The sequence below is a fragment of the Erpetoichthys calabaricus genome, chromosome 9 (assembly GCF_900747795.2).
Source record: "Erpetoichthys calabaricus chromosome 9, fErpCal1.3, whole genome shotgun sequence".
Taxonomy (NCBI): domain Eukaryota; kingdom Metazoa; phylum Chordata; class Cladistia; order Polypteriformes; family Polypteridae; genus Erpetoichthys; species Erpetoichthys calabaricus.
In genome coordinates this window covers 85,608,335-85,635,520 of record NC_041402.2, presented here as the reverse complement: position 1 = coordinate 85,635,520, position 27,186 = coordinate 85,608,335, and the positions used below count along the sequence as shown (strand labels likewise).

At 36.7% G+C, this 27,186-nt stretch overlaps 1 protein-coding gene across 2 annotated transcripts in view; it reads right to left on the bottom strand.

Moving 5' to 3' along the window:
• Positions 1–13,382: 13,382 nt before the first annotated feature.
• Positions 13,383–27,186, bottom strand: part of LOC114657874 (chromodomain Y-like protein 2) — a 361,796-nt gene continuing 347,992 nt past the window's right edge. For both annotated transcript variants that reach the window (XM_028809820.2, XM_051932120.1), the window contains exon 7: positions 13,383–19,406. In XM_028809820.2, coding sequence (XP_028665653.1) covers positions 19,248–19,406 — 159 coding nt within the window. In that variant the 3' untranslated portion in view covers positions 13,383–19,247. The remainder of the gene's footprint in view (positions 19,407–27,186) is intronic.

The following is a 27,186-nucleotide window of genomic DNA, read 5'->3' as shown; positions in this document are numbered from 1 at the left end:
ACTCCAGCCAGCTGCTCTGCACAGCTCCTCAACATGTCCAGGGACACCGTCGGGACCTGCTGCCTTCCTAGGATTGACAGCCTGGAATGAGCGTCTCATGTCGTGTTGTTGTTGTGAGCTGCTGCTGCATGTGTAACAGCTGCCTCTGGTAGTTCCACCTCAAAGTGAGCAAAGAAGTGGTTCAGCTCCTCTGCCATTGAAGCATCACCTTCAGCAGCTCCATGGCTGGTCCTGTAGTTGGTGAACTGCTGGACTCCCTGCCAGACCTGCCTGCTGTTATTACTGTCCAGGTGCTCCTCAATCCTTCTCCTGTAGTGTGGGCACTTTTCATCAATCAACATTCAAAAAACACTTCTTAAAATTTTAGCAAAAGTGCCCACCTTTTATTTTATGAGTGATGTATGAGAGACTTATTTTTTACTTTTTAGTACACTTTTTAACTTAATATAAGTGTGGCTTTTAAAAAGTATTTTTTTAAATATATATTATTTCTTAAGCTGATAACTTTGCTGCTTCAAATTTGATTTATTTGGTAAGTTTTAAGACCTTCTCTATTACCTATAATTTTTTATTTCTAGTTTTCAATTGACAAGTGTTAGTTTTCATTCATTTTAGTTTTAACTGGTAAAAGTGAACTAATGTGTCATGTACTGGAAGAAATGTACATAATAATTATTTTCCATAGGACAGACTGAAATGGGATATTTTTTCTAACACCGTAGGCACACCTTTGCAGTGGAGTGATGGGTCGCCATACATTTTATTCATGATCTTCCGGAAATATATGCAATTTTAAAACGGTACAAAGGGCAAAGTGATTTACTAGCCAAAATATTGGGTATTACCTGCAAATATCTGTATAATGGGTTAAGGTAAAAAAAGAAAAGATTTGTGTTTTTCGTTGCTGGCTGAAATGCAAGTGTCCCATCCATCATCTACACTACCCCTCTGATAACTATCAATTTCTCTGCTCTCCTGACTCAAAAATTGGTTATTTTTGTGTAGGATTGTATTACACAATCGCAGGGTTGGAATCATTAACACTACTTCTTTGTATTGCTTTCATGAGATGTTGAATCCCACATTAATAAAATGGCTTGTTAAATAATTGCATGTAAGTTGTGCAAAACTACTAGTTTTCTTTTTAATCCCTCTATTGAATGTCTGTAACAACCCCATTTTTCAATGAAACTTTTAAAAGTGTAGATTTTGTGTTCAACAATAACAAGCATACAAATCTGAATGAAGTTTGACTCGTTTTTGTCATGTTTCAGCCAACACTTCTCCCTTGGCTAAAGGTCAAACTTGTGTTTCTTGTTTGTTTTGTCTAATTTTGTATTAATGTTTCTTGTGTTTATTATGTACATTTTTCTTTGGGCACGTTTGTAAATGCTTAGATTATGTCTCATGTGCTTTATGGGTGATTCCACAAGAGACGGGGCCACCTGCTAATCACCGCCAGGAACTCCCCCCCCACTATCCATATTTCCTGGCAGTTGATTTCGATTGCGCTAGGGAGTGGAGTGTCATTTGTTTCTTGCTGTGTCTTATTGCTTTTCATGATTTATGGATTTCTAAACCCATGCTGTTCTTGACCTCAACTTTGGATTCTGTATTGGAACTTTGTTTGAGAGAGTCTTTGACAATAGTCGACAGCTGTATTTGCAAATACAATAAAATATTTTGCACTGGTATGGCTCCAGACGTCCGGCTTCACACACTTAACCATTTAAGGAAATCCAGGACAAACTCTATGAGGCTTACTTTTTCCTTTCCCGTATCTGTGATCTGGATGATGACTACAACTATCTAGGAAATGATGATGAAGTATTTGAGTATGATGCTGAAGTTATTCACCTTTTGGAGCAGTGTGCTATCCATGCTGAGGAGAGCCACAGAAAAGCAGCCGTTGCAAGAGCTAAGGCTGCCGCCATTGCAACTTCATCGGAGTGTAAATCAGCAGCTCCAGTCAAGCCTGTGGCTAGAGCAGTGCGAATGCCACAGGTAAAAATAAAAGTCAAGGCCTCGGCTTTTTCTAGTGAATGCTTTCAATTGTCTACTCCTGTTATTTCTGTGGAGTTTTTTTGAATTTCCAAAGCTAAGGCATGCTGTTTTAACAATCGAGCCTCCTAAGTCAAATAATCCTGCTCTTATAGTTCTGTCCCCCGTTTTTGCTACTAAATGCTTTCAGCCTTTTACTCCAGGTTTTGCTACAGCTACAATTCATCAACTCACCCCAAGGTATGCTGCCTTATTTGAACAATCTCCTGTTTCTATGATCACCCTGATATGTATCGCTTGCTGTTCCGAACCTCCTGCAAAGGGCATAGTCAACCCACCATCTCTGACTGCTGCTACTGGCATGTTTTAATTCATCTAGTTTAACACAGGTAGCTATTTCTGAACCTGCGCTACCAGCTCCAATTTCCTTCAGCAGGCTTGAAGTTATTTTTTCGCCACCTGAGAGTGCGCCCAAAGTCCAGAGGATTGCCTAAGCTGCCAAGACATGTCCTAACCGGATTGAAAGCTAAAAATTGACGCTGTTACTAGGAAGCTCCACAATGTGATGAAGATTCCAGTGGCTTTTAGTTACCGAGGTGAGCAGTTATATAAAGTACTCACATTTTCCAATGGATTCCTCAGTAAAGTCAACCCAGCTGGGAAAAGAACTGCTGTCTGCGGGGACCCAAGGAGGGGGAACCCTGCCTGGGTTATGGTCAAAACTTTAGAACTTTACTTTTCACGACTTCTGGATTTTTGAACCTGTGTTCTGTTTATAAACTCACATTTGGATTGTGTACTGGGACTTTGCAGTGGATTGCCTTGTCTTTTCAGGCAGTTCGTCTTGTGCTCTTCATGGATATTAAGCCTTTCTTTAAAATAAATAAAAAATAAAGAATATTCAAGGCCTTTTTGTGTTTCTACTAGGGGGTTTTGATAGTATCCCCCCCCACCCAGAGGGAAACTTTGAAAGTATTTTTAGGACTTGTGTACTTTTGGGACTCCTGAGTCACAACAGTTTTACAGTGATGCAGTGCCCCCCATCTCCGTTACAACCACCCTTCCTGATGAAATTTATGAAATGTCATGTAGCATGGATTTTATAATTGGTTCATCTTTATTAGATTTGCAAAAATCTATCGAGATTGTCTCAGCCATTTTGGAATAATATACAGTTTTTGGGTTGCTTCTCCGTTACATTCCCCATCCCCAATGGAATTTCTGACATGCCATATAGCCTATATTTAAAGTTCAACCTACATTCAAAATTTTGTGAAAATCACTTCGGCCATTTTTGTGTGATTGCTGAACAAACAACCAAACTGTAAAGAAGGTAAACTGCTCAGTGGGCAGCCTTCACAATAACGCACTGCCGAGTCAAGGAAGTTGAACGCATTGCAGATGTCTGGTCAGAGACAAGTAGATATAAGAAAACTTTCAGATTAACTCATTTATTTTCTTCACCATAATGTTAATACTTAACTAGAACTGGTAAAAGGAATCCTTTTTTTCCTTTATAAGCATGCCAGCGTATGGCATATGTGTGGTTTTTCTGAAAGACAGGAAATGAACATTGATAAATCATTATGCATATCAATGTAACAGAACTAAATTAATAGCATTACATAGCCAGTAGATGGCAGCAATATACCTGGAAAAAATTGTACTTTTTATATTTAGAATATTGACATCAGTAACTTAACAATTGACTTTCCACATTAACATACCTAAATCTAACAAATATGAAGCTGAAATGAATTAATAACATTAACAAAGATCATATATTGTACACACAACTAACATTCACTAGCTGCTCTTAAACTTGTATAACAGTAGCCACCGTGCTGCCTTCTTAGCATCAATACACAAGCAGATGCTCAAATGTAACAGGTTTTCACTACAATAAAATTAACCTTAAACGAACATTGCAACGTCAATACTATCCCAGAATATGGAGTCCACAAATAACTTGAAATGAAATCACTTACTTTATATTTTCGCACACTTCAGATTGAACAAACTCTAAACACATTAATTTCCTGCTCCCTGTATTGTGAGATGGTGTCCTTCTCATCTCGTAGGTGAGAGAAATTAGACAGCAACGACTTGCAAGAGATGCAGGGTGATGCTGCGGAACTTCTTCCAGTTAATCAGAAAGCCAGACTTTTAAACACAAGCAGACAAACACATATGGTAAGATCTGAGGGCTGAAAAGAGGTCCTTACTGTGCAAAACAAATAAATAACATCAAAACAAGCTGAAAATTTCAAAAGACAGGCAAACAAACCGGTGTTGGATTATGGTCATGATTTAACTTACACTAATTTGCTTCATTGCATGTTAGGGACTTGGTGATGCTAGGAGGTCCAGAAAGTCAGTAAAACGGGAAAAAGTAAAAACACACAGCCGAATTCAAATTGTTTTCTTTACTTCCATATACTTTTATTTAAAGCAGCTTTCTTCACAATGTATAAATACTGCATATTATTAACACACAAGAAAAATACAACTTCTAAGGCACCCAGAAATGTGTTCATCAACTACTTGAAGGAGTGTCACCTAACATTGTATCAAATGGATTGAGACAGTGTTCATCACAGAGGAGAGATTGCTTTAATATCACAAACGTATGAACGACACTGTGATAGGCTTATTGGGTGGGACAGTCTGCAGAGGTACCGTCTGGTGGCAGGACGCCGTTTGAAGTGGCCTCCTAATTCCAAATCTAACACACATTTACAGTTAAAACTGCAAAAATTAACTGTACAGAAAACATTGTAGGAATTAAGCATTTTTGTACAAACACACACATTTCAGCTAGATTAAAATTTAATTTTGGTTTTCTGCATATACACACTCAATCTCAGAAATCATAATTTATAGAATAACATGTTTGCTTGACTTGTTCTGTAAGAAAATTACATCAGATAAGATATAATAAATTATTTAAAAATTTTTTTTGACATGACAACAAATTAGACAAGATCATTTTAAAGAAATGTTTTTGTAATAAACTATAAGCATTGGTTCTGGTGCTGTATACAATAAAGTACAGTTCAGGATATTAGAAAAAAATAAAAATTGGTCTGTCAGGATCAAGTTATCTCTACTGAGATGTCTATAGAAAACTCCATGCACAGTAATATTTGATCTTTTCATAAGGGTCTTTTCCATTCAGATATGGAGTCGACACCAATAAACATGTAAGAAAGTCAAATGTCCATAAAAGATAAAGATGTTACTAAAGAAAATGTAATTTCAAAGTGCATACACAGTGAGACAGAAAAAGTACCAAGTTTAACCAAACATTTTGATATTTCATTGACACTATAACACAGGGCGCTATAATTAAGCAAGCAATCAATTATGTCTTTGCTATACCAAGTCTGAAATGACCTCAAAACCTACCTTTGTTAACAAATATTACAAGGAAACATTTATAGTCTCAGAAGTGGAGGTCTGGCGCACTTCAATACAAATTCCTTTAAAAAAGAAGCCCAGTGTTACCTTTTGATAAAAGGACTAAATTACTTAAAATACAAATATGACCCTCACAGCTCCTGGACACTAGGCTTTGTCTCTGTGGAGTCTCCACATGGAGTGCAAGTTAAGCTGACTGGTGACTTGAAACTGAGCCGACATGAGTGAGTGTCGGACAGATGGACGGATCCATTTTTAAATTTCTGTTCTCACTCTTTCAAAAAACACCCACAAATTTAAGAGTCAGCCATCTGTGTCTTCATTCTTACACTGATTTTAACATGGTCTACTGCAGAAACACTGAATGCAAGACAAGAACCGAGCCCTGGATTGGCTGGAAATCTAACCCAGAGCAGACTGACATGCATGTTTACACTGACTAGTTACAGTATGACCATGCCAGTCTAAAGCCACCCAGTCAACATAAGGCAGACATCTTGAAGGAATATAATAGGAAACTGGAGTGCACCCTGGAGCTGTGAAGCAGCTGTAAGATTTAGGAACCACTGTAGTAAAATATTTCAAGAAAGAGTTGTTTTATTTTCAACAATATACTGCACATTATAAAAATGTCACAAATATTTTCTTTATACACTCTAGTAACTCTTGACTAAACACTGTATATCACGGTGCTGGTTCAGCAATGATAGTGGCATGGCCTTGCAGTAAGAAGACCAGGGTTTACGTCTCGGATCCTCCCTGCACGGAGTTTGCATGTTCTCCCCACAGTCAAAAGACATGCAGGTTAGGTGGATTGGCAATGCTGAAATTGGCCTGTGTGTGTATTCGTGTGCTCACCCTATGATGGACAGGCACGCTTTCTGGGGTTTGTTCATGCCTTGCACCCCATGCTAGCTGGGATAAGCTCCAGCACCCCCCGTGACCATGTTCAGGTCTATGTGGGTTAGATAATAACTGACTGGTTCAGCAAAGACAAAAGTGTTTAAATATCTGCCATGCTATCACAATAAGGCATTTATGATACATTAGGTACCAATTTTTTATTGCAAATAAGGACTAGCTTTGAAAACTGTTTTATACGCTTTAGTTGCACTACATAGTATGATCTTTTTCCTTTGTGGAAAGTAATGCTAATTGGGTTAGCCCAAGTTAAACCTACAATGTACTGTTGTGTCTTATTGCAGTATGTTGGTGATGATGTAACCATTTTTATCTAACCTGAGTTTATAGTGGAGTTAAAACTTATTGTAGGCTACTCAGATTTGTTTCTTAGAGGCTCAGAGGATTTTCCAAAGAAAATGTACTAGTGCTAGGTGTAAAGTTTAGGAGCTTTAAAATGCTTTAAAATGCATACCCCTATCAATATTTGCTGTTTTTACCCAGTGACACAGCATTTGGCTTTCATGTGGCTGTAAACAGGAACTGGCGCCATGCTGAACTGAGCTGGGATTAGTTGCAGGGTGTATCCCAAAGCAATGCAATTTAGCATCACCACTCATTTTTAGACTGTTGGGGAAAACTTGCTTAAAACATGGACAGAACATGCAAGCACCATGCAGATCGGGTACTGGCAGTGGTTTGGCGCTGGGTGAGTTACTCCTTTATATCATGTATTTGGTATGCTGGTATACATTGAAAGAAAATAACACTAGTGATCATTGATAGTTACTGTATGTCATATGATTATTTGCTGATCTTTTGTTTTTTTCAAAGATGAAATATCTCAAATAAAAGAGAAACTACAGAAGAACACACAAAAATATCTGTGAAAAATAACAGTTCTTAAAAACAAAATCTCAGATGGGTACCTCTGTCAATCCTGGTCTCATAAGTAACAATTTGTGCAATCCAAATTACTCTTACAAAGCAAATTCTGTGAAAATTCAGATCATTTAAAAAAAGGGATAAACAGAAGCAAAAATAAACTAATCAATTCTCATTTTGTCTGTTTGGAAAAAATTGCTTTAGAAAATAAAACAGTAAAAAATAGGAAGAAAATTCCATAGCCTTTCCATGCCTTTAAAATATACACATATAATACAATTCTTCACATAACTGTATAAAGTATAATTTAAATCTATTACAAAAATACTTATATTAATACATTTGTAAATTTACTTTTGCCATTAAGTAAATTCTCATTTTAGGGCAACATGTACTTAAATTTATGAAAGACATCAATGGAGAACGACTTAGGATATGATCAAACATTGATGATTAAATTAAATTGTAATTTTTAAAGTGTACATTAATATGCAATATGGAATTAAAATACTTCAGCATAAGCTAAACATAAATATTTAAAATTCCCATGCATATATTTACAGAGAAAGGTCTTAAATATATCTACAAACAAAAGGGATATTCAAAAGGTCAAACTGCACAGGTACATTTTACCAAAACATAACAAAATGCACTGATATGAAGTACAGTGAATACTAAAGGGCTGTCACATTTCATATTCAGGCTGTATATCCAAATTTCAGTGCATGCAATTCAAATTATTTCTCTAAATATATGTCACAAAAAACAACATGATGAGTGGGAAGAATGAATTCATATTCAAGCAAATCTACTTTAAAAAATACACCTCCAGAAACTAAATCCATTATTACAAAGTATTATTAAAATAGACATTTGCTTTTCATACACATAAAATTTATTCTAATCATGTAGCATGTGGCTTTGCATGTGACAGAAAAGAGGATTCTGCCTAAAAAATATAACAAGCAAATTCATGTTGACAGTAAATAATTTATATTGTTAAGCTGAAAAATGTAAAATGATATTCGGAAACCAACTGCGAGAATATTTCAATTTATTGCATGAGAAGACAACAAAAGTGTTGAAAAAATGCTTTAGATTTCGCATAGAAAAATAACATTCTAAAAGTAAATACAAAAAAGACAAAAAGTGAATTTATATGCCTCTTTTTCCACCTACTGTTTCTTTCTTATATATATTTACCAAACAGGGCATTACTCGTGAGCCGAATGTACCGGGTGGCATATTCCCATAGAGCAGAGAACGCCGCCATCTTTTTGGTACAGTTCAGTTGTTCCATCAATGGAGACCTGTGAGATGCACTGCAGCAAGGGATCTGCTTTTTTTTATCCCGCTGCCCTACTGTGATGCGTCTCCAACTAAATATCTAACATCCTATATTAGTCTTGCGACTATGGCTTTTCAGCAAAGTGTAAAAGCTCTACATGAAAAATGGTCCACATTTGCTACAGCTCCTGTTCAACTCTTCCATTGTCCTTTTCTCACTCTAAAAATATAATATTTACAACTTATAAACCCTTTCAACTGAAAATCCTCCCATAAACAGCAAAAAGGTTGTGATAAATGTTTTACTTACAACATGGGTTAAGTTATTAGGAACTGAATGCCCAACAACTGTGGCATACCCTGTGATTACAAGATGCAGCCTATCTTCTGATTCAGGCATCCTAAACATCAGAATGCTATGCCAAACAAATGTGCAAAATGTCTGTTAGCTCCACAAATGAAGTTGAGGCTGAAGCTCTTTGAGCTTTGCTAAATACTGCTAGACTTGCTGATGTGGAGGTTATTTTATTTCATAACTCAAGTTTGTAATTGTAGTGATTGCGGTCTCTATTACTGGCTTTACCTACTAGTTTATTCTCTCCTCATGCTTCTGCATTCCCTTTTAAATACTGGCTAATCAACGTCTAGCAGATGTTGTACCCAGCCTCATACTGGATGATAAAAACATTATAATTACTGATCGATATAAGGGTTTGATCTTTGTCTGTCACTTCATAAATCACCACTGTAGTCTTGACAGTTTTGTCTGTGCATTGCTGATGAGCTGGCACATAATCTTTTGTTCATCTACACTGTTCAAGAATTGTAGACCCACATGGATTTATTTTATTTTCTTCAAGATTCACATTGTGATTTTACGCCCCTCTTCTCTGTTGCTTTCAAACTGTTTTGCTGAATTTCTTCTACTGTTTGTCATTGTGTATTGATTGATGGTTTTGTGTTTGCTGATCATGCAACGTGTGTGAAAAAAACAATACATCTAATATGCATATTTGTGTGATCTGGAAGGTGTTCTGGGTGATGCAGGACTGTAAAGTAATTAATAACCTTTCATTCAGTCTCTAAAATGCATTACTTGCTGATAAGATCATTAATAGAAGCCGTAGCATTCCCCAAGTCCTGAGGAGACCGACAACTAAATACTGGCTCAGTTGATATGACTGCTCAAGAAGGAGTAGCTAATGATCCTAACAGAATAACTGCTCTTAACAACATTAGTAGAATAAGAATTTACAAAAAACAAACTCATTCAAGAGTCAACCTGACGCCACCTATGCTGCTTCACATTAAGCCAATGTCACATTACACGACTTCTGGTGCTGGGGCATGTCAGATTTGCCGAGCCCACCACTGACTGTCTCCGACTTGCTCAGACTATGCAAATGAATGCTTCCAAGTGAAAAATCACTGGAGTTGCGTAATGTGACATGCACTTTGCACAGCAACTAAGCTCACAAGCTAAACGAGCTGAATGGCCTCTTGTTGCTAGCAAGCAGTACCGTTTTCTTTTGTAAAAACAAAAGCCTGACGACTGACTTGTCACTTTCACTTCTAATGATAAAACGTTAAAGTGCTGAATGTAAAAAACACTCATTGGAAATGGAGCCAGGTATCCAGTATGAATATCAGATGGCAAAAGATGCAGTAAAAAGACCTCTAAAATGCTAGTTTATCTTAAAATTAAATTAGCCTTTTTCTTATATACTAGCTGTGCTACCCGTCTAAGACAGTTTAAAATCCAAGTAAAAACGACCTCAACATTAACGTTTGCAGTACACAGTGCAATGCACACGTCTCTGTTATATGCCATTTTGTATGGGATTTGTAAAAGCAGTGTTAATGCTTGTGATGCGCCATCTGTTGGAATGGCAGAGACATAGCAACTGGACAGATACACATGCACTTATCCTTTTATTAAGCTGGATTGTGTGTATGAATAGTTATGTCTCTGTTATATGCCATTTTGTATGGGATTTGTAAAAGCAGTGTTAATGCTTGTGATGCGCCATCTGTTGGAATGGCAGAGACATAGCAACTGGACAGACACACATGCACTTATCCTTTTATTAAGCTGGATTGTGTGTATGAATAGTTCAAATATTATTTTCTAATTACAAAATGTGAACCCCAAAACAACTGAGGAGATGGTGTGCTCTGATATTAATTGTGATTCCCATCTCCTTCACTGCCTTCAATTCATTAATAATGCTTCCATCTGAAGGCAAAATGAGCTTGTCTGCCTCTAATCACTGTTACCAACAATGGCAGGACACTGCACCACAGCATGCATTGTGTGTTCATGTTAGTCATTACACAAGCCAGCGACATGACCACAGTTTCATTGGGCAAGGCCAAGAGGCCAGTCTTCATGGACTTCTTAGGTACTGCATACATACTGGAGGGAAATTAAGTGGCACACAGTGTTAACAAGAAGAATCCCCAAATGAAAAATGAATGAAGGCATAATGAAAACTTTTGAAAATCTAATTTAAGGGCAATAGTATTTTTTATTAACGCTTGTTCTTATTATGCTTTTTATTTAAAATGTAATAAAGATAAATGTACAAAAAATAAACAAAAAGACCGTGGAATGTATACAGCACTAATACAAAAAAAGTGAATTAAAGTAACATTAAGACATCCTTTTTGGCTCAGATTTAATACTGGTAGTTGTAAGGACACCGAGACAGACCTCCCTCTGCATTTTAATCTTATATTCCAATGCACACATTCCCATACCTCTAGCAATAAATATTAAAAACAAAATCTCTAAATTACTAGAATCTTATGTTTTTAGTATATACAAAGCTACTTATTATGATCAATTTAAATAGAAAACAGACAGTCTTGTTCTAATTTGTCCTAATTTTTCTTTTAGTCCACAGGTTACCCCACGGTTATCCAGTCCTGATCCTGAAAGACCGCAGTAGCTGTAAGCTGTTGATCCAACCAATCTCTAAATGTGATGACAATCCTTGTTGTTAACTGTACTTCTCATTTAATGAAACAATCACCACAACCTGCAGTCTCAACAGATTAATAATAAACAGATGCTACTCTTCCCCGTGCTAATAGCTGCCATAATTTTTACTGCACAATTCATTTCTGACATTCTCAGTCATTTTTATTCATTTGTTTTTTTAAGGCTTTTAAGTTAGTTATTGTTTAAAAAAAAGTAGGACAGATTAAATAAAAAATCAATGTTCCATAAATCAGAACTAATGCATATCATTAAAAATTTGGTTAGAGCAAAAAAAAAAAAACCCGCCGTTAATGTGGCCTCCCAAGATTAGGAATGGGTACCCCAGACACTTGGACATCACGGTATCGTATCTGAAAATGGATCACAAAAATATTCAAAACTGCATAACTGTTATCTGCCTATTGCTATTCTGTTAAACCCATAATAATTTATATTTAATACATACTTATTTTATAATGCAGTACATGTACTTCACATGTCCTCACTTACCTGATTGTTTTGCTGATTAATTAGTATACACAGAGCAGCATAATGGCGTATTAGTGTGGAACAAGGTGACCATTTCCTCTGAATGACAGGTAAAACTGCAGTATATCTAATTAACCTTATTACCAGGCCCAGTTTAGTCCCTGGGTTAGGTTGAGTAAACCATCAAAAAAACATAAGAACGTGAGACGTTTGACAAATGAGCGGAGACCATTCAGTCCATCAAGCCCGTTTGCTTAGCTAAAGTTAAGCTTTCCCAATTTCTCTTCCAAATATTTCTTAAAGGTTGACAGGGTTTCTGCTTCAACTAATATGGCTCAAGGGTTTGTTTCAGATTCCCACAGCTCTTTGCATAAAGACGAGCTTCCAGGTTTCAGTCCTAAATGCATAACCTCCTTATTTCCAGTTTGTCACCCTGGAACATCACAGTACCATGCATCAGAAACCCAACTTAACCCTGATTTCTGGTATCTTTATAACACAACTGGCCACTACCACTTTTGAAGACTTTTTAATACGGAAAAAAGTGCATCTGTTATGTGGTAGAATGTCTAATACAATTTGATAAATGGCTTTTCATTATAGCATAAGAAATCAAAACGACTTAATGTTACACAGTGCCTTTCATAGTTGGTATTATCCTAAAGTCCTTTAACAAAGTTTGATTAAGTGCTGAGTAAGGTGATGGCAAGGTCTTAAAGATAACCCTAAAACAGACAGGTAGTCAACTCGATGTAAACTTGGCATCCAGCATTACTAGTGTTGATCATCAAAATTTGCCCAAGTGTTTTCCACTGCAAATATGCTGTGTTTACCAGTGCCCTCATTTGCCAAATATTTTCCTGAAAATTCGGCCTGTGGGAGGTTTAGGTGAGTTTGTTTTAAATGGCGCACCATGGTGCTCTGAAAGGTCAGCGTGACATCACAACTGAGTATATAACGCTGATGTATAGTGGGCTAAGAATTACCGCAAAACTTGCAAATAAATTTAAGCAAAAAATGCACAGAAATGGTAGATGGAAAACATGTCTTAAATGTAATGCCTTTTTGGATGGGCTCGTATGTGTGTGCAGTTGATGCACACAGGAAGGAGTGAAAAATCCATATGCCTTAGTGCTGCCCTTATTTGGTAGTAGTGGCAGTGAACAGGTAAAAGTGTCAGGAAAAAAAATTCAAACTATACTTTTTGGTTTGAGAGAAGTGAGTACCTTCTATCCAATCTGGGGATGGGGTTAAGCCTCCGATATTTAATTCTATTAACTACAGTTAGGTCCATAAATATTTGGACAGAGACAACTTTTTTCTAATTTTGGTTCTGTACATCACCACAATGAATTTTAAATGAAACAACTCAGATGCAGTTGAAGTGCAGATTTTCAGCTTTAATTCAGTGGGGTGAACAAAACGATTGCATAAAAATGTGAGGCAACTAAAGCATTTTTTTAACACAATCCCTTCATTCCAGGGGCTCAAAAGTAATTGGACAATTGACTTTTCAAAGGCTATTTCATGGGCAGGTGTGGGCAAGTCCGTCGTTACGTCATTATTAATTAAGCAGATAAAAGGCCTGGAGTTGATTTGAGGTGTGGTGCTTGCATGTGGAAGATTTTGCTGTGAACAGGCAACATGCGGTCAAAGGAGTTCTCCATGCAGGTAAAAGAAGCCATCCTTAAGCTGCGAAAACAGACAAAAACCCACCTGAGAAACTGCTACAATATTACGAGTGGCAAAATCTACAGTTTGGTACATCCTGAGAAAGAAAGCAAGGACTGGTGAACTCAGCAACGCAAAAAGACCTGGTCGTCCACGGAAGACAACAGTGGTGGATGATCGCAGAATCATTTCCATGGTGAAGAGAAACCCCTTCACAACAGCCAACCAAGTGAACAACACTCTCCAGGGGGTAGGCGTATTGATATCCAAGTCTACCATAAAGAGAAGACTGCATGAAAGTAAATACAGAGGGTGCACTGCAAGGTGCAAACCACTCATAAGCCTCAAGAATAGAAAGGCTAGATTGGACTTTGCTAAAGAACATCTAAAAAAGCCAGCACAGTTCTGGAGAAACATTCTTTGGACAGATGAAACCAAGATCAACCTCTACCAGAATGATGGCAAGAAAGAAGTATGGAGAAGGAGTGGAACAGCTCATTATCCAAAGCATACCACATCATCTGTAAAACACGGTGGAGGCAGTGTGATGGCTTGGGCGTGCATGACTGCCAGTGGCACCGGGACACTAGTGTTTATTGATGATGTGACACAGGACAGAAGCAGCCGAATGAATTCTGAGGTGTTCAAAGACATACTGTCTGCTCAAATCCAGCTAAATGCAGTGCAATACGTTTCATGATACAGATGGACCATGACCCAAAACATACAGCCAAAGCAACCCAGGAGTTTATTAAAGCAAAGAAGTGGAAAATTCTTGAATGGCCAAGTCAGTCACCTGATCTTAACCCAATTGAGCATGTATTTCACTTGTTGAAGACTAAACTTCAGACAGAAAGGCCCACAAACAAATAGCAACTGAAAGCCGCTGCAGTAAAGGCCTGGCAGAGCATTAAAAAGGAGGAAACCCAGCATCTGGTGATGTCCATGAGTTCAAGACTTCAGGCTGTCATTGCCAGCAAAGGGCTTTCAACCAAGTATTAGAAATGAACATTTTATTTCCAGTTATTTAATTTGTCCAATTACTTTTGAGCCCCTGAAATGAAGGGGTTGTGGTAAAAAATGCTTTAGTTGCCTCACATTTTTATGCAATCGTTTTGTTCAACCCACTGAATTAAAGCTGAAAGTCTACACTTCAACTGCATCTGAGTTGTTTCATTTAAAATTCATTGTGGTAATGTACAGAACCAAAATTAGAAAAAAGTTGTCTCTGTCCAAATATTTATGGACCTAACTGTATATATCTGGGAGGCATGGTGGCACAGTGGTGAGAACTGCTTCCTCACAGCTCAAGTCACATTACTGGCCAGAATATTCAATCCAGCATAGTTGGCGAATGGTTCTCTAGGCATCAGGGCCACTGAAAAAACCACTGCACCATTATAATCCACTGACAATTAGTTTGATTTCTCCTGTCCCATTTACTTCAATTTGCATTTCATCGGGTTCAGGAAAGTTCCTGAATATTTTCACCATTCTGACGAACTCAGGGCGGAATGAGTTCAGCAGGGTTGGCTCATTTCTAGTCATTATATTTTAGCTTTAAGTTTAGGACTAGTTGTCTATGATATCAACTATTTCTGTTTTTAATTCACTATTTATAAAACACTGGATGCTTTTTATTGATTAACACAAACCCAATAAACTCCAGACATGATAATTTTAGCAGTAATTTTTAAGGAAAGGGCTGGCTTGGAAAAAATTTCCTTCAGAAAATATTACAATTTTGTAGGAGATGGTATGCTTTTATATTGTTTTTTGCATTTAATCACATCTATTTTGAGTGATGAATGCCCCTCTTATGATTATGGACTAATAAGTCAGTAGACAAGAATGGCGTTTCCCCACTGAATTTTGTCAGAATTGAATGAGTTTGATTGATTGAGATGGATATTCCTTCATCCTTCGTTTCTCTAATGCCCCGGCATCATAAAAACTGCTAGCATATATTGAAGCCTGTTAGTGTTTTCTGTGGGAAGAAAACTAGAACTCAGCTGGTAAGTAATAAAATATTTCATTGTCCAAACTGGTACGTTGAGATGCTTCAGTTGATACACAGAAGACATAAGATTTTAAATGTAGTTGAGCTGTGTAATCGAACTTCTACCACTGTGAAGGGTGACTCAAGAAGCTGGCTTTAGAAGACGATGGAAGTAACTATCAGTAATGAATGTTCAGGCAAATATGTCTAAGCTCCACATGTGAAATTTTAGGCAGAGAATTTGTTTTATTGTATTAGTAATTCATAGAACAACATTTTATCCCATTCAGATCTCGGACATGCAAGCAGGATGTGAAATTATAATTTGGTTGTGAAGCATTCAGGAGTCATTCTCCTTTATATCAGGGCAAAATGAGCATACGCATGAAACTTTTTTTCATCAGCACACTATTTTTGCTGGCTGTATGAGTTTCTAGCTTCTTGTATACCTAGCTCCTTGGTGACGGCAAAGTTCCTTTATATAAAAAGCTTTCATTAAAGAATTTACTGGAAAACTGAAGAAGTGAGCATGCATTATTTCAACTACCGGTTAACAAAGCCAGGATGTGCATTAATGATATTATGTGATGCTTGACCCCTATATAGGACTGAATCCTTACAAATCAGTTTTTTGTTTATGAAACAAACAAAAAAAAAACACTACTATATTTATTGCAGCTTCAAAATTCAAGAAAAAAACAAATCATATAATGCCTTTACTTTTTGGTTAACCCTTGTGTATACATGAGAGTAAATAAAAAAAAAAACGGCAGTTTGAATATTATGCGGTAACCGCAATGGATAGAAGCAGATACGGCACAACACATTCGTGATGGCTAACGGGTCATTCAAACACACAGCACAGCGCTCTGCTGTTAGTCTAGTCGAAGCCAAAGTCAAATGAACATGCACACCATTGTTAAAGAATGTGCCATAGTCAGATTTCTTTTGGCAGAGGGAATGGAACATACACAGTATATTTTGAATATATTAGTCAGGACAGTTTCCTACCAATGTGGTGATTGTTATTTTGGCTAACTGATAAAACAGCCTTAAGAATTCTACTAGCAACTTGTGTAAAACATAGTAAAGTCAGCACTCTTTAGATTGCACTGCATATTGTTCATCTCATGAAAAAGAAACAAATGAAAATCTCAAGGTAATAATTTTCTCTTATATTTAAGAATTAAACTGTAAAAGATTCATCACTCAGTACATCCATTTTTTAAATCCACTTATTCAATATGTGTGGAAAATGGATTGATGAATGGGTGTACAAATAATAGAGATGCTATTTCAAGAGAACACTGAATTTAAGGGATATCATAAAAGATAATGAAAGTAACTGGCCACAAAGTTTTAGTGCATTTCTTAAAATTTAGGGTTCAATTCATGTAAATGTAAACAACAAAGACTCCTAAGTATTTTGGATCATTGTTATTGATTCTAATGATAACGATAAGTACTTTTTTTATCTACTATGTGCAAGAAAATAATCTGATTTTAAGCTTAGATGAATTGGCAAGCTATACTGGCAATACACAAATATCCATTTTGTTCAGTTAATTATTCCTCTTGGCAATGGGCTCATCTAGTAAAAAAAATAAGCCATGTCCATGTTATCCAACAGCTACTAAAATAAAAGTATTTAACATAACGGAGTTAAGTTTGGCAAAAGCACTTTCAGCATTGTTAGTAGCTAAATATGTATGGCCTGCTTCTTTAAAGTGCTTGGCTGTCACTACCCAATGCTATGTTTCAAATTTTTGTAAGGAAGATTCCGTTTATGGTTGAATTATTTATGTTTAACAAATATTTAATAAACAGTTCATCACAAAAAAGTATCGGGTAATTAAAAAAGAACTGAACACTTAAAAAAAAAAAGAGTCTTCCACAAGAGTCCACCATTATTCAAAGACCATGCTGTACTAAATGTGTTTTATATGTGACAGATACAACAGTCTGCAGTTTAATATTCAATTCTGGATATGTTTTCCTCCATGCAAAGACCGATCTCACTGTCACAGTCAGCGCACTTGCCAAGTAGGAACATCCATTATGTGTTTCCTGGTCCTTGTGTATACATTTCTGTGTTTTTTTTTTTTTGTTTATAATTAAACCACATTTATATTTCTAAGGCAATGGTCTTTTTCATTTTGAATAATATGGAGTTACTGACATTCATGAGTACATTACGAGAATGACTGCATTCAAAACCAGTGCCCCCCTCCACATACCCTGTTTATTTGTAAGTGACGTAATGAACTATAGTAGAGGGCTATCCCTGGCTGCCAGTACTGAACAGTCCATCAAGTTGCACACCTAGCCTCTTTCTAAGCTTCTAACGGATATAACCATAGGCATAAACTCTGTGTACCAGCACAGATTCAGTGATAATTTCCTTTATTTTCATCCATTTGTAAAGTTACCTGAAAGCCAAAGTCATTTTGGTTTGTGAAACATCAGCTATCCAAACACCCTCTGAAGTCATTATTAACTATGAGAATGCCTGTCATCTGTATCAGAATCCTTACACAATCCGTGCAAGTTCAAGAGACCATTTTCTTAATCTCTTTTCACTTTTAGATCACTAGTATTCATATAATACAGTGAACACTATCTATGTTTCAGCCAGCATGCCACTGCCAGCTTCTGAAGTGCCAAAATGTATATACTGTATATGAAATACAAATTTAATAGGAAAACATTTGAATAAAAATAACTGGTGGTAATCGAGTCTTTATTCAAGACAGGTTTTAAGAGGGAATCATTTACTATGGCAGAGAAAATATAATTTCACTTTCAGATTTTGTGTAAAGCTTCTTTTTTGAACAACGCATACCCATACATCCCTATATACAAAAATAAATACTGTTTATCAGATCAGGCACACCTTGATGGAAAAATAAACAAATAAAAGTGAAAATAAATAAATGGGTAGTAGAAATTACACCAGTATATAATTAATAAATGAATTACATCTTTAGTTTTTACACTGAGCCCACATTATTCAAATATACCCTCACTGCTGAAGTACTCAGCACTCAGGAATGTGTTCTCAAGATGAGGTATCTCCTGGGATGTTATCGTGCAATCTGTTGGTTTTCCATAACCAATCATTCCTCCATACCACAATGATCCAACCTGATGGAAAAAGTCTACTCCTATTAGATATTAACAAACACATTGAGGAAGATATTTTACAAAATGTCTAATGATTACAGTTTTGTATAACAAATTTACAGCTAAGTTAAAGTGAAATATGCCAGTACTATTTTAAAAGGAGTTTTGCCAGTTTTCCCACTCATGTTGGCTTCAGACGTGGGATTTTGCGGCAGATCTTGGAAATCATTGGCAATAATACAAAAGACCAAAGGACCACTCATCTTTCAGACTTTTATGCTGCTTGCATTTGATGATCCCTTTGTAGAGTCTTTTCATTTAGCCCATACTGGTCTGGCAGCTCCACAGACACCTTTGTATTGGATAACTGCAGGAGGAAACACCTTCAAGGAACATGACCTTTGTTTTCCTTTGAAGTCTTAAGTGCCAATTAAAAAAATAATAAATTAATAAATAAACCTTTTTCTTCTTTTATGATGGCTGATGAATTCACACTTCGTAGATTTTGTCCTGTAAATAACTGAAGAGAGTATCCAGTCCCTTGGAGGAGCCCCACAGCTGTTTCAACATCTGGCACTCTTTGTCATTTACTTCTTCCAGCACGGATTTCAAGAAACTCCGTACAAGGCATTTGGATTCTTCCAGTACCTAGTAAAAAATGTACACGTTTTGTTAAAATTATAAAAAAACAAGACTGGCATTGCTAATTGTACATTTTATAAATTAATTAAGATTAAAAAATTAATGTATCAAAAATTTCTGGTTTTCAAGAAAAAGAACCACTTTGCATTATTTATAATATAATCTGAAACAGAACACATCTTGTCAAAAGGCATTTAGACATAGATGAGCAGAAACTTTAATTTATCATCTAACTCTGAGAAGGATTCTACAGCTAAAAGAGTAATCTTGGGAATCAAGTCAAGAAGTGTCATTTACACAGCTGAACTTGTGACACTATTACTAATATATAAATTGTAATATTTATTTTGTCACCCCAAGCAAAGCATTACTTTACAGTCTAATCACTTATCTTTACATTGGCAATTCATTTTAGCTGACACTGAAAGCATTCCATCTTTGCAGGAGCAGCACATTTAGCAGGGTAAATTCCAGTGCTTCCTACCTTACACCTTCATGGCATTTATTTATGCTTCCATTTCCATGACAAGGTTTTCTTCTTCTAAATGTGTAACACATTAGTATATATATCAGCTTTATAAACTCCTAGATCAGCTTTAGTATGAATTTATAATACAGCTTCACCCAAACTTTTACATAACTTATACTTCACTTTTATTTAAATAACTGTAATGATAATAAGCCTTGGTTGGCTTCCATAATTAATTAAATAAAATATGCCTGCATGTTATATAAGAAAAATGAAGAATGGTCTCCTTTTTATATTTAAAGCTCCTAGATAAAATTATATATATATATGGTACAGAATTAGAATTAATTTGTTATACACACAAATTAGAAATGATGGTGCAGATTAGGCAGATAAATATTCTCATGTGATGCATAAAGCACTCAGGTTTTTTTCTTCCATGCATCAAAGCAAACAATTTTCTTGTTAACAGTTATAACTTACAAGTGATTTGTTCTCTATAGACGCATCCCTAATGAAAGGTAAATTCTTAACCCTGGCAAAAATTGAGGTCTTAAATACTGGACGACATACCATACATAAAGTTTATCATATAAGTTAAACACCAATCTCAGTAAATCAAGAGAAGGGCAAATCTGTTAGCAGAAATTCACTGATCCAAAACATAGGTGCTCTCTTTACAAAACATGACAGTTGTTCCTGTCTCATAGGAAATGGTGATGTTAATAATACAGTGGAACCTCGGTTCACGGCCATAATTCATCAAGCCCGGTGCATTCTTTAACTGCCTTCTCTACCTTATGCGTCCAGCTCTCTCTCTCGCGCTGCTTGGTGTGTGTGTCTCTCTCTCTCGCGCCGCCTGTGTGTGTGTGTCACGCTCTCTCACTCTTTCTTGCGAAATGCACAGGGAGAGACTGAACACGTACAAACCGAAAGGGAAACTGGCTTGTTCGTATACCGAGTGTATGGTCGTGAACAGATGCAAAAGTTTGGCGAACTTTTTGGTTGTAAACCGATTTGTACGTGTACCGAGACATTCGTGAACCGAGGTTCCACTGTATAGCTTCTTTGCCCAGTGAGAATACACTTTCTTCTTAGCTGTTTTTGTACCAAAAAATAAACAGTAATTATTGAAAATGAACATGGCTTAGTGTCAGCCTACCAAAATAACAGGTGAGTTAGTATGTGCAAGTTATTATGCAAGTTATAAACATGACAGTAGTCAACTTAAAAATTTTATCCAGGAATTCATTTTTTTTTACTTTTTAAAATATCCATTTGTTGTGGACTGTCTTTCAGTAAATACACTGATATATGTGGCAGAATGGACCTGATCACATTCAAGAAATGCATTGATGTGTGAACAGCAGAGTATAACAGTTGAGTGTAATGAAACTGTTCTCAAAAAAGATTTCTCTCTTTCAATATGTCTGTATGCACTAGGAAAAATTTGGGACTGACTATAGATAAAAACCTTCTGCAGATAAAGAAATACAGTAAATGCACCTGGTTATGTGATGCATATTTTTATTGTTTTCTTCAGAATGGAGTATGGTTTAGTATGACAAGGCCTTGCATAGCTTATCCAATCTTTCACTTGAAACACATTCAGAGTAAGTGAGCATAGTGCATTCTTTTCACAAACATGGAAGAACACCTGTGTGACTCCTTTTGATTGAGCTTTCTACATTTCTCTTGCTGTTGCCATACATTTATACTCAAACTGCACAGCAATATGTTCAACATCTATTTATTATATATAACAGGAGGTAATAGAATACATTTTAAATATTTGGCATCACTTAGCTTGTGTGTACCGTCAGTGCCTTTCCTTGGTATCCTCCAGTTTACACTGAATTCTATAGATTGTATTGTTGCTGTTACACATTTGACAATTACAGTATATTTATCTGTAGGCAAACCTGGCATGTACATGCATTAGAAATGCAATCAGATATTGATCTGATTGAATTGTTTAGCCAAATTTAAACGTTTCACACATTTTTGTTTAGCCAAATTTAAACGTTTCACACATTTTTCTTGGCTTACGCAATATCTATGGAAGAAAAGAATCAACATTTTTCAATCTGATTAATTGTATTTCTTTTTCAGTTTTGGATAACTGTCCCAAAGCTTTTCATAGTAGACGTAAATGGGCCCCGCTTAGTAGGCTGTAAACAGAACAGTAAATATCCTATGGCACAATTAAGACCAGGGTGTTTAGCTAGATAAGTCTGTGTATTAATGATAATGCCAGGACCATTAACTTATGCTGGTATAGGTCTTCAAAATTGCCTTTTTAAATAAAAAAATATAATTTATTTATTTTTAAAAGTAAGCATTATATATGTAATGTTAATATCTTTGTATTTCTTGGTAATTTCCTTTCTTTTACCAAGCATTGCATTTTTGTGGTACATCAATTTTATGTTGTACTCTGACTGTATTACATTTGTCTAAAACACATAGAGCACTGAGTGTATACAGTAATTAGAAGTGTGCTTTTAAGGAATTTTATGCATGTTATGTAATGAACACTTGAACATATAACCAGTAAAACATCTGTAAGTCATTTGGATTAACCATGCACAGTTACACTATAACTGTTTCACAGAGGTTATACTGATGAAGAGCCTATTAGTTGGATACAAGACAAATGACAATCAGTATTAGTTGGTGATACACAGCACAAATCAGCCAACAATTAGAACTTCTCAGATTTTGATCCTGATATACAATCTGCTGATAGCTATATCAATTGCTGGTCTGATTTTAAAAAACCGTGCTAAGTACATGTGCCATACTACAATGTGGTCATCTTATTAAGCAAAAACAAAGAACATATTCATCGTCTGATGAAGGAAACACTAAAACAGTTCCACACGACCAGACCTCACTCCTCTTGATACAACTCATCACCTTAGACACGCCATATAAGTACAAAATGACAAAAATGTAACCATAGTCTTAGTAATCAATAAATTAAACATCTTAATAAATTTGGAAGTGTGATGTTAACAATTCATAATCAAAAGGCATTATAAAGAAGATACTGCAGATGCCCTTTTACCATGTGGGACTGTTTAATGGATCTTGCCTTTAATTACTTTTAATGCAATTACTGTTAATGTGTGTACCTTTTACTCACATCTACAGCAGATCTCAAAGGTTAATGATCTCTGGCATCTTAGAGCAAACTAATTAATGGAAGTAATCAAGTTAGTTCATTAATTTTGTGATAACAGCTGGACTGTTTGTGTTGGGAATGGAGCAGGGCAGTGTGCACGTCATGGCTAGGTAAGCTGCCACCACCTTCCCATCCCTTCTGTACTGGCAGTCTTACTAGGCATTTATGTGGATTTCCAAACTGTGATTTTACAACAATTTGGTACATCTAATATTGGAAAAAATGTGTGATGCGGGCGGCACGGTGGCACAGTGGTAGCGCTGCTGCCTCGCAGTTAGGAGACCTGGATTCGCTTCCCGGGTCCTCCCTGCGTGGAGTTTGCATGTTCTCCCCGTGTCTGTGTGGGTTTCCTCCGGGCGCTCCGGTTTCCTCCCACAGTCCAAAGACATGCAGGTTAGGTGGATTGGTGTTTCTAAATTGGCCCTAGTGTGTGCTTGGTGTGTGGGTGTGTTTGTGTGTGTCCTGCGGTGGGTTGGCACCTTGCCCAGGATTGGTTCCCTGCCTTGTGCCTTGTGTTGGCTGGGATTGGCTCCAGCAGACCCCCGTGACCCTGTGTTCGGATTCAGTGGGTTGGAAAATGGATGGATGGATGTGTGATGCTGTTTATAAAGTTTAATACACTGACTAGATTACTTTGTAGTTATGTTTTTATGAAGTTTTAAAACCTTTCAGACCTAGACTCTCTGCGTGATCTGTACTATAAACAAACTTTATTTAGAAATATATTTTTATTTGGTTAACATTGAAGACCAAACTTTTTTGGTGTGGAACATTATAGAAATTTTAATGTAATTATATACTGTGTATGGATGTATAATGTTATTTGTAGATATGGCAATACTCAAAATATGTAATGCTGTTTCATCTTCTACAATTTTGAATTTTATAAACCTAAAATGTGGACACTTGAAGGAAAACACAAAAGAGAAAGGCCTTGAAACACATGTCACAGAACTGTCGAGGCACAGCTGAGGACCTCAAACTACAGCTGGAGCACCATAAGGAAGCTATCCCAAGACAGACCCTTGTGGAGGAGCTGACCTACATGTCAACTGGCATAACAGGCAAGAAGAAAAAGAAGAAGAACAACAAGAAAATGTGCTTCAAAGATTTAGGGGCTCAGTAGACTTTCTCAAATAACAAAGAAGGATTTAGTGCTTTACAAAATCATTGAGTTAATTAATATAGATCAGATGACCTTCCTTTAATAAAAAAAAAAAAAAAACAAAAAAACAAAAAACAAATCACCCGTGAAGATCTCTGTCCTTAAAAATTGCTATGTGTTGTGAACTGGAGCACCAGGTATGGCAAAAATGGATGGGAGGATACCAAAATGCTCCACAAAAGGAAGGCCCGAACCTTCACATTCCAACCCAGAAGAGGCTCACCCCAATTCAACTGGTAACTGTGAGCTTTAGTCTAAAAGGCCTCAAGAACAAGTAACCATCATAAAAGTTTAAAATGAAAGTAAATGCCATACCAGAGAGGGTATGTAAACCTCTCGCTTATGAACAAAATTGCAACACAAAATCTGTAGGTATACAAAATCCATCCATCCATTTTCCAACCCGCTGAATCCAAACACAGGGTCTTGGGGGTCTGCTGGAGCCAATCCCAGCCAACACAGGGCACAAGGCAGGATCCAATCCCGGGCAGGGTGCCAACCCACCGCTGGAAATACAAAATATATTATTAAAAAGAAAAATATAACAAGAATGCTTAAAAGAGCAAAAAGAAGTTACCTAAAGGCAAACCCAAAACATAATCTAAGAGCATATTCCAAGATTCCATAATCTGAAAAATTACAAAATCCAAAGAAAACTGCAATAATTCATAAAAAAAAAATCCAAGTAACTTCAACACTTGACTGCTGGATCTCAGTAGAAAGTGCAAATAAATAGCCGGAAGGAGGACTCAGCCGCCGAGACATCAGGGTGGCCCCGTCTCCTGAGGTTACACCCATAAAACACAAGGAATGGAAGCATATTTAAAGAGAGAGGACATAAATAATCAATAAGTAGAACTAACAGAAATAACATAAAAACAAAAATAATCCATCCATCCTCCAACCCGCTATACCCTAACTACAGGGTAACGGGGGTCTGCTGGAGCCAATCCCAGCCAACACAGGGCACAAGTCAGGAAACAAACCCCGGGCAGGGTGCCAGCACACCGCAGGGCACACACACACACACACACACACCCACACACCAAGCACACACTAGGGACAATTTGGAATTGCCAATGCACCTAACCTGCATGTCTTTGGACTGTGGGAGGAAACCGGAGTACCCAGAGGAAACCCACGCAGACACAGGGAGAACATGCAAACTCTACGCAAGGAGGACCCAGGAAGCGAACACGGGTCTCCTAACTGTGAGGCAACAGCGCTACCCACTGCCCCACCGTGCCGCCCCCACATAAAAATAATGACAAATCAAAATTAATAAACACAATAATAAAATACACATAAACTTAAACTGACAAATAACCATATCTACATCCACCTATATCCACCTGTAGCACCTGCTCTATATATGTTAAAATACAGCCTGTTGACCAAATTATATTAATTATGACTGATAAAGGGTGACATGAAAATAATACTGATGAGATACATTTAACTTGGCAGAGTTGGAAATATAACATAGGTATAAGGTAAATTAAAGCAGTAAGTTGGCAACACAGCACAACTGCTGCTTTCATATGGATATGCATTTATAAACTAAAGCAATGTTAATTAACAGAGACATTACAGAAACTGTCTTGTATGCAAATGAAAGACTATGAATTACACATAGCAATAAATATAATGAAACACTAATGTTTAGCATTAATCTTTATTTTGTATACAGTAGCTATCTTATCGTATAATATTCACCTAACAAGAGTTTATTTTTTCATCAAGCTAACATACACTCATCTGATCTCTTGTGTAGAACATAAAACTGTCATGTTACTCCATACAATGACCTTCTAAAAATTGTATTTTCAGAGGTCTACTCATTAACTTTAAAGCACCTTTAAATGCATGCGAGTCCTGAATGTGCAATCTATATATATAAAAATGGAATGGGTGGGTCGTCGGGTGGGCCTTTTTTTCATTCCGTCGTTTTTTCGACGTTTTGAAAATGTAGAATGATTATTTGATTTTTTTGTTTTTATTTGATCGTGTCTATGTAGCCGCCGTCGTAATAAAGTATCGCTAAAATCGTCATTTATCGTAATTTATTTTTGACGTATAACGTCGCCGTCGTCGAGGTCAGCGATACCACTGCAAAAAATCTGCTTACGGTTGAAAGACACGCCCTACTCACTGGACAGTTAAAAACACCAATCAAACTAACGATGACATCAAGTATTACCCAATCAAAAGTAGGAAAGGAGGCATCTTCATAAAATGCGTGTGGGATGATTTGCATGAGACGCTGCTTTAAAAAAAAAATGATAAAAAAAATACGGGATAAATCCCGTCCAATATTGATTCAAAACGGGACGCGCAATTTCATTCTCAAACGCGGCACGATTCCGTATTTTAAAGGACGGGTGGCAACCCTACAGTGCCAGGTAACCACCCATACAATCACATTGTGATTCAGACTAGGAATGCAATGAATGTAATTACCCCGATCTACATACAAGGCGAAAGTCTTGCAACATTTTGGGATAAGTACACCATACAACATAAAAGAGCTTATGAAGCCTTGAACCGAAAAAAGCAACATCTCAGAGATCGTAAAAAAAAAATAGGAGCTAATGTCGTTTTACTCTCTGTATATTTTAGTCAAACATTACCAGTTATTTCACGAGGGAGACCAGCACATCAACTCAACGCGTGTTTAAAATCCATGCTTCTCCCACGCTCGGTTATATGTCGCGTGTTCTCGGGTAGGTGCACCAAAAAATGTATACATTTAAGCATGTAATGGGCAAACAAAAAATGAGGTATACCCGAAGGCACAGCAGTAGTACTTAATGTAACTTTACTTCTTAAATGTTAATGTTTTACTGTTTAATAATTTATACGCTTCTTATATGTTGTTCAAATTCTTTTATCAAAATACCACTGACAGCGCAATGCACGATAACATCGAGTGAATACACCATACGCATCCGCCCACGGCTGCCCT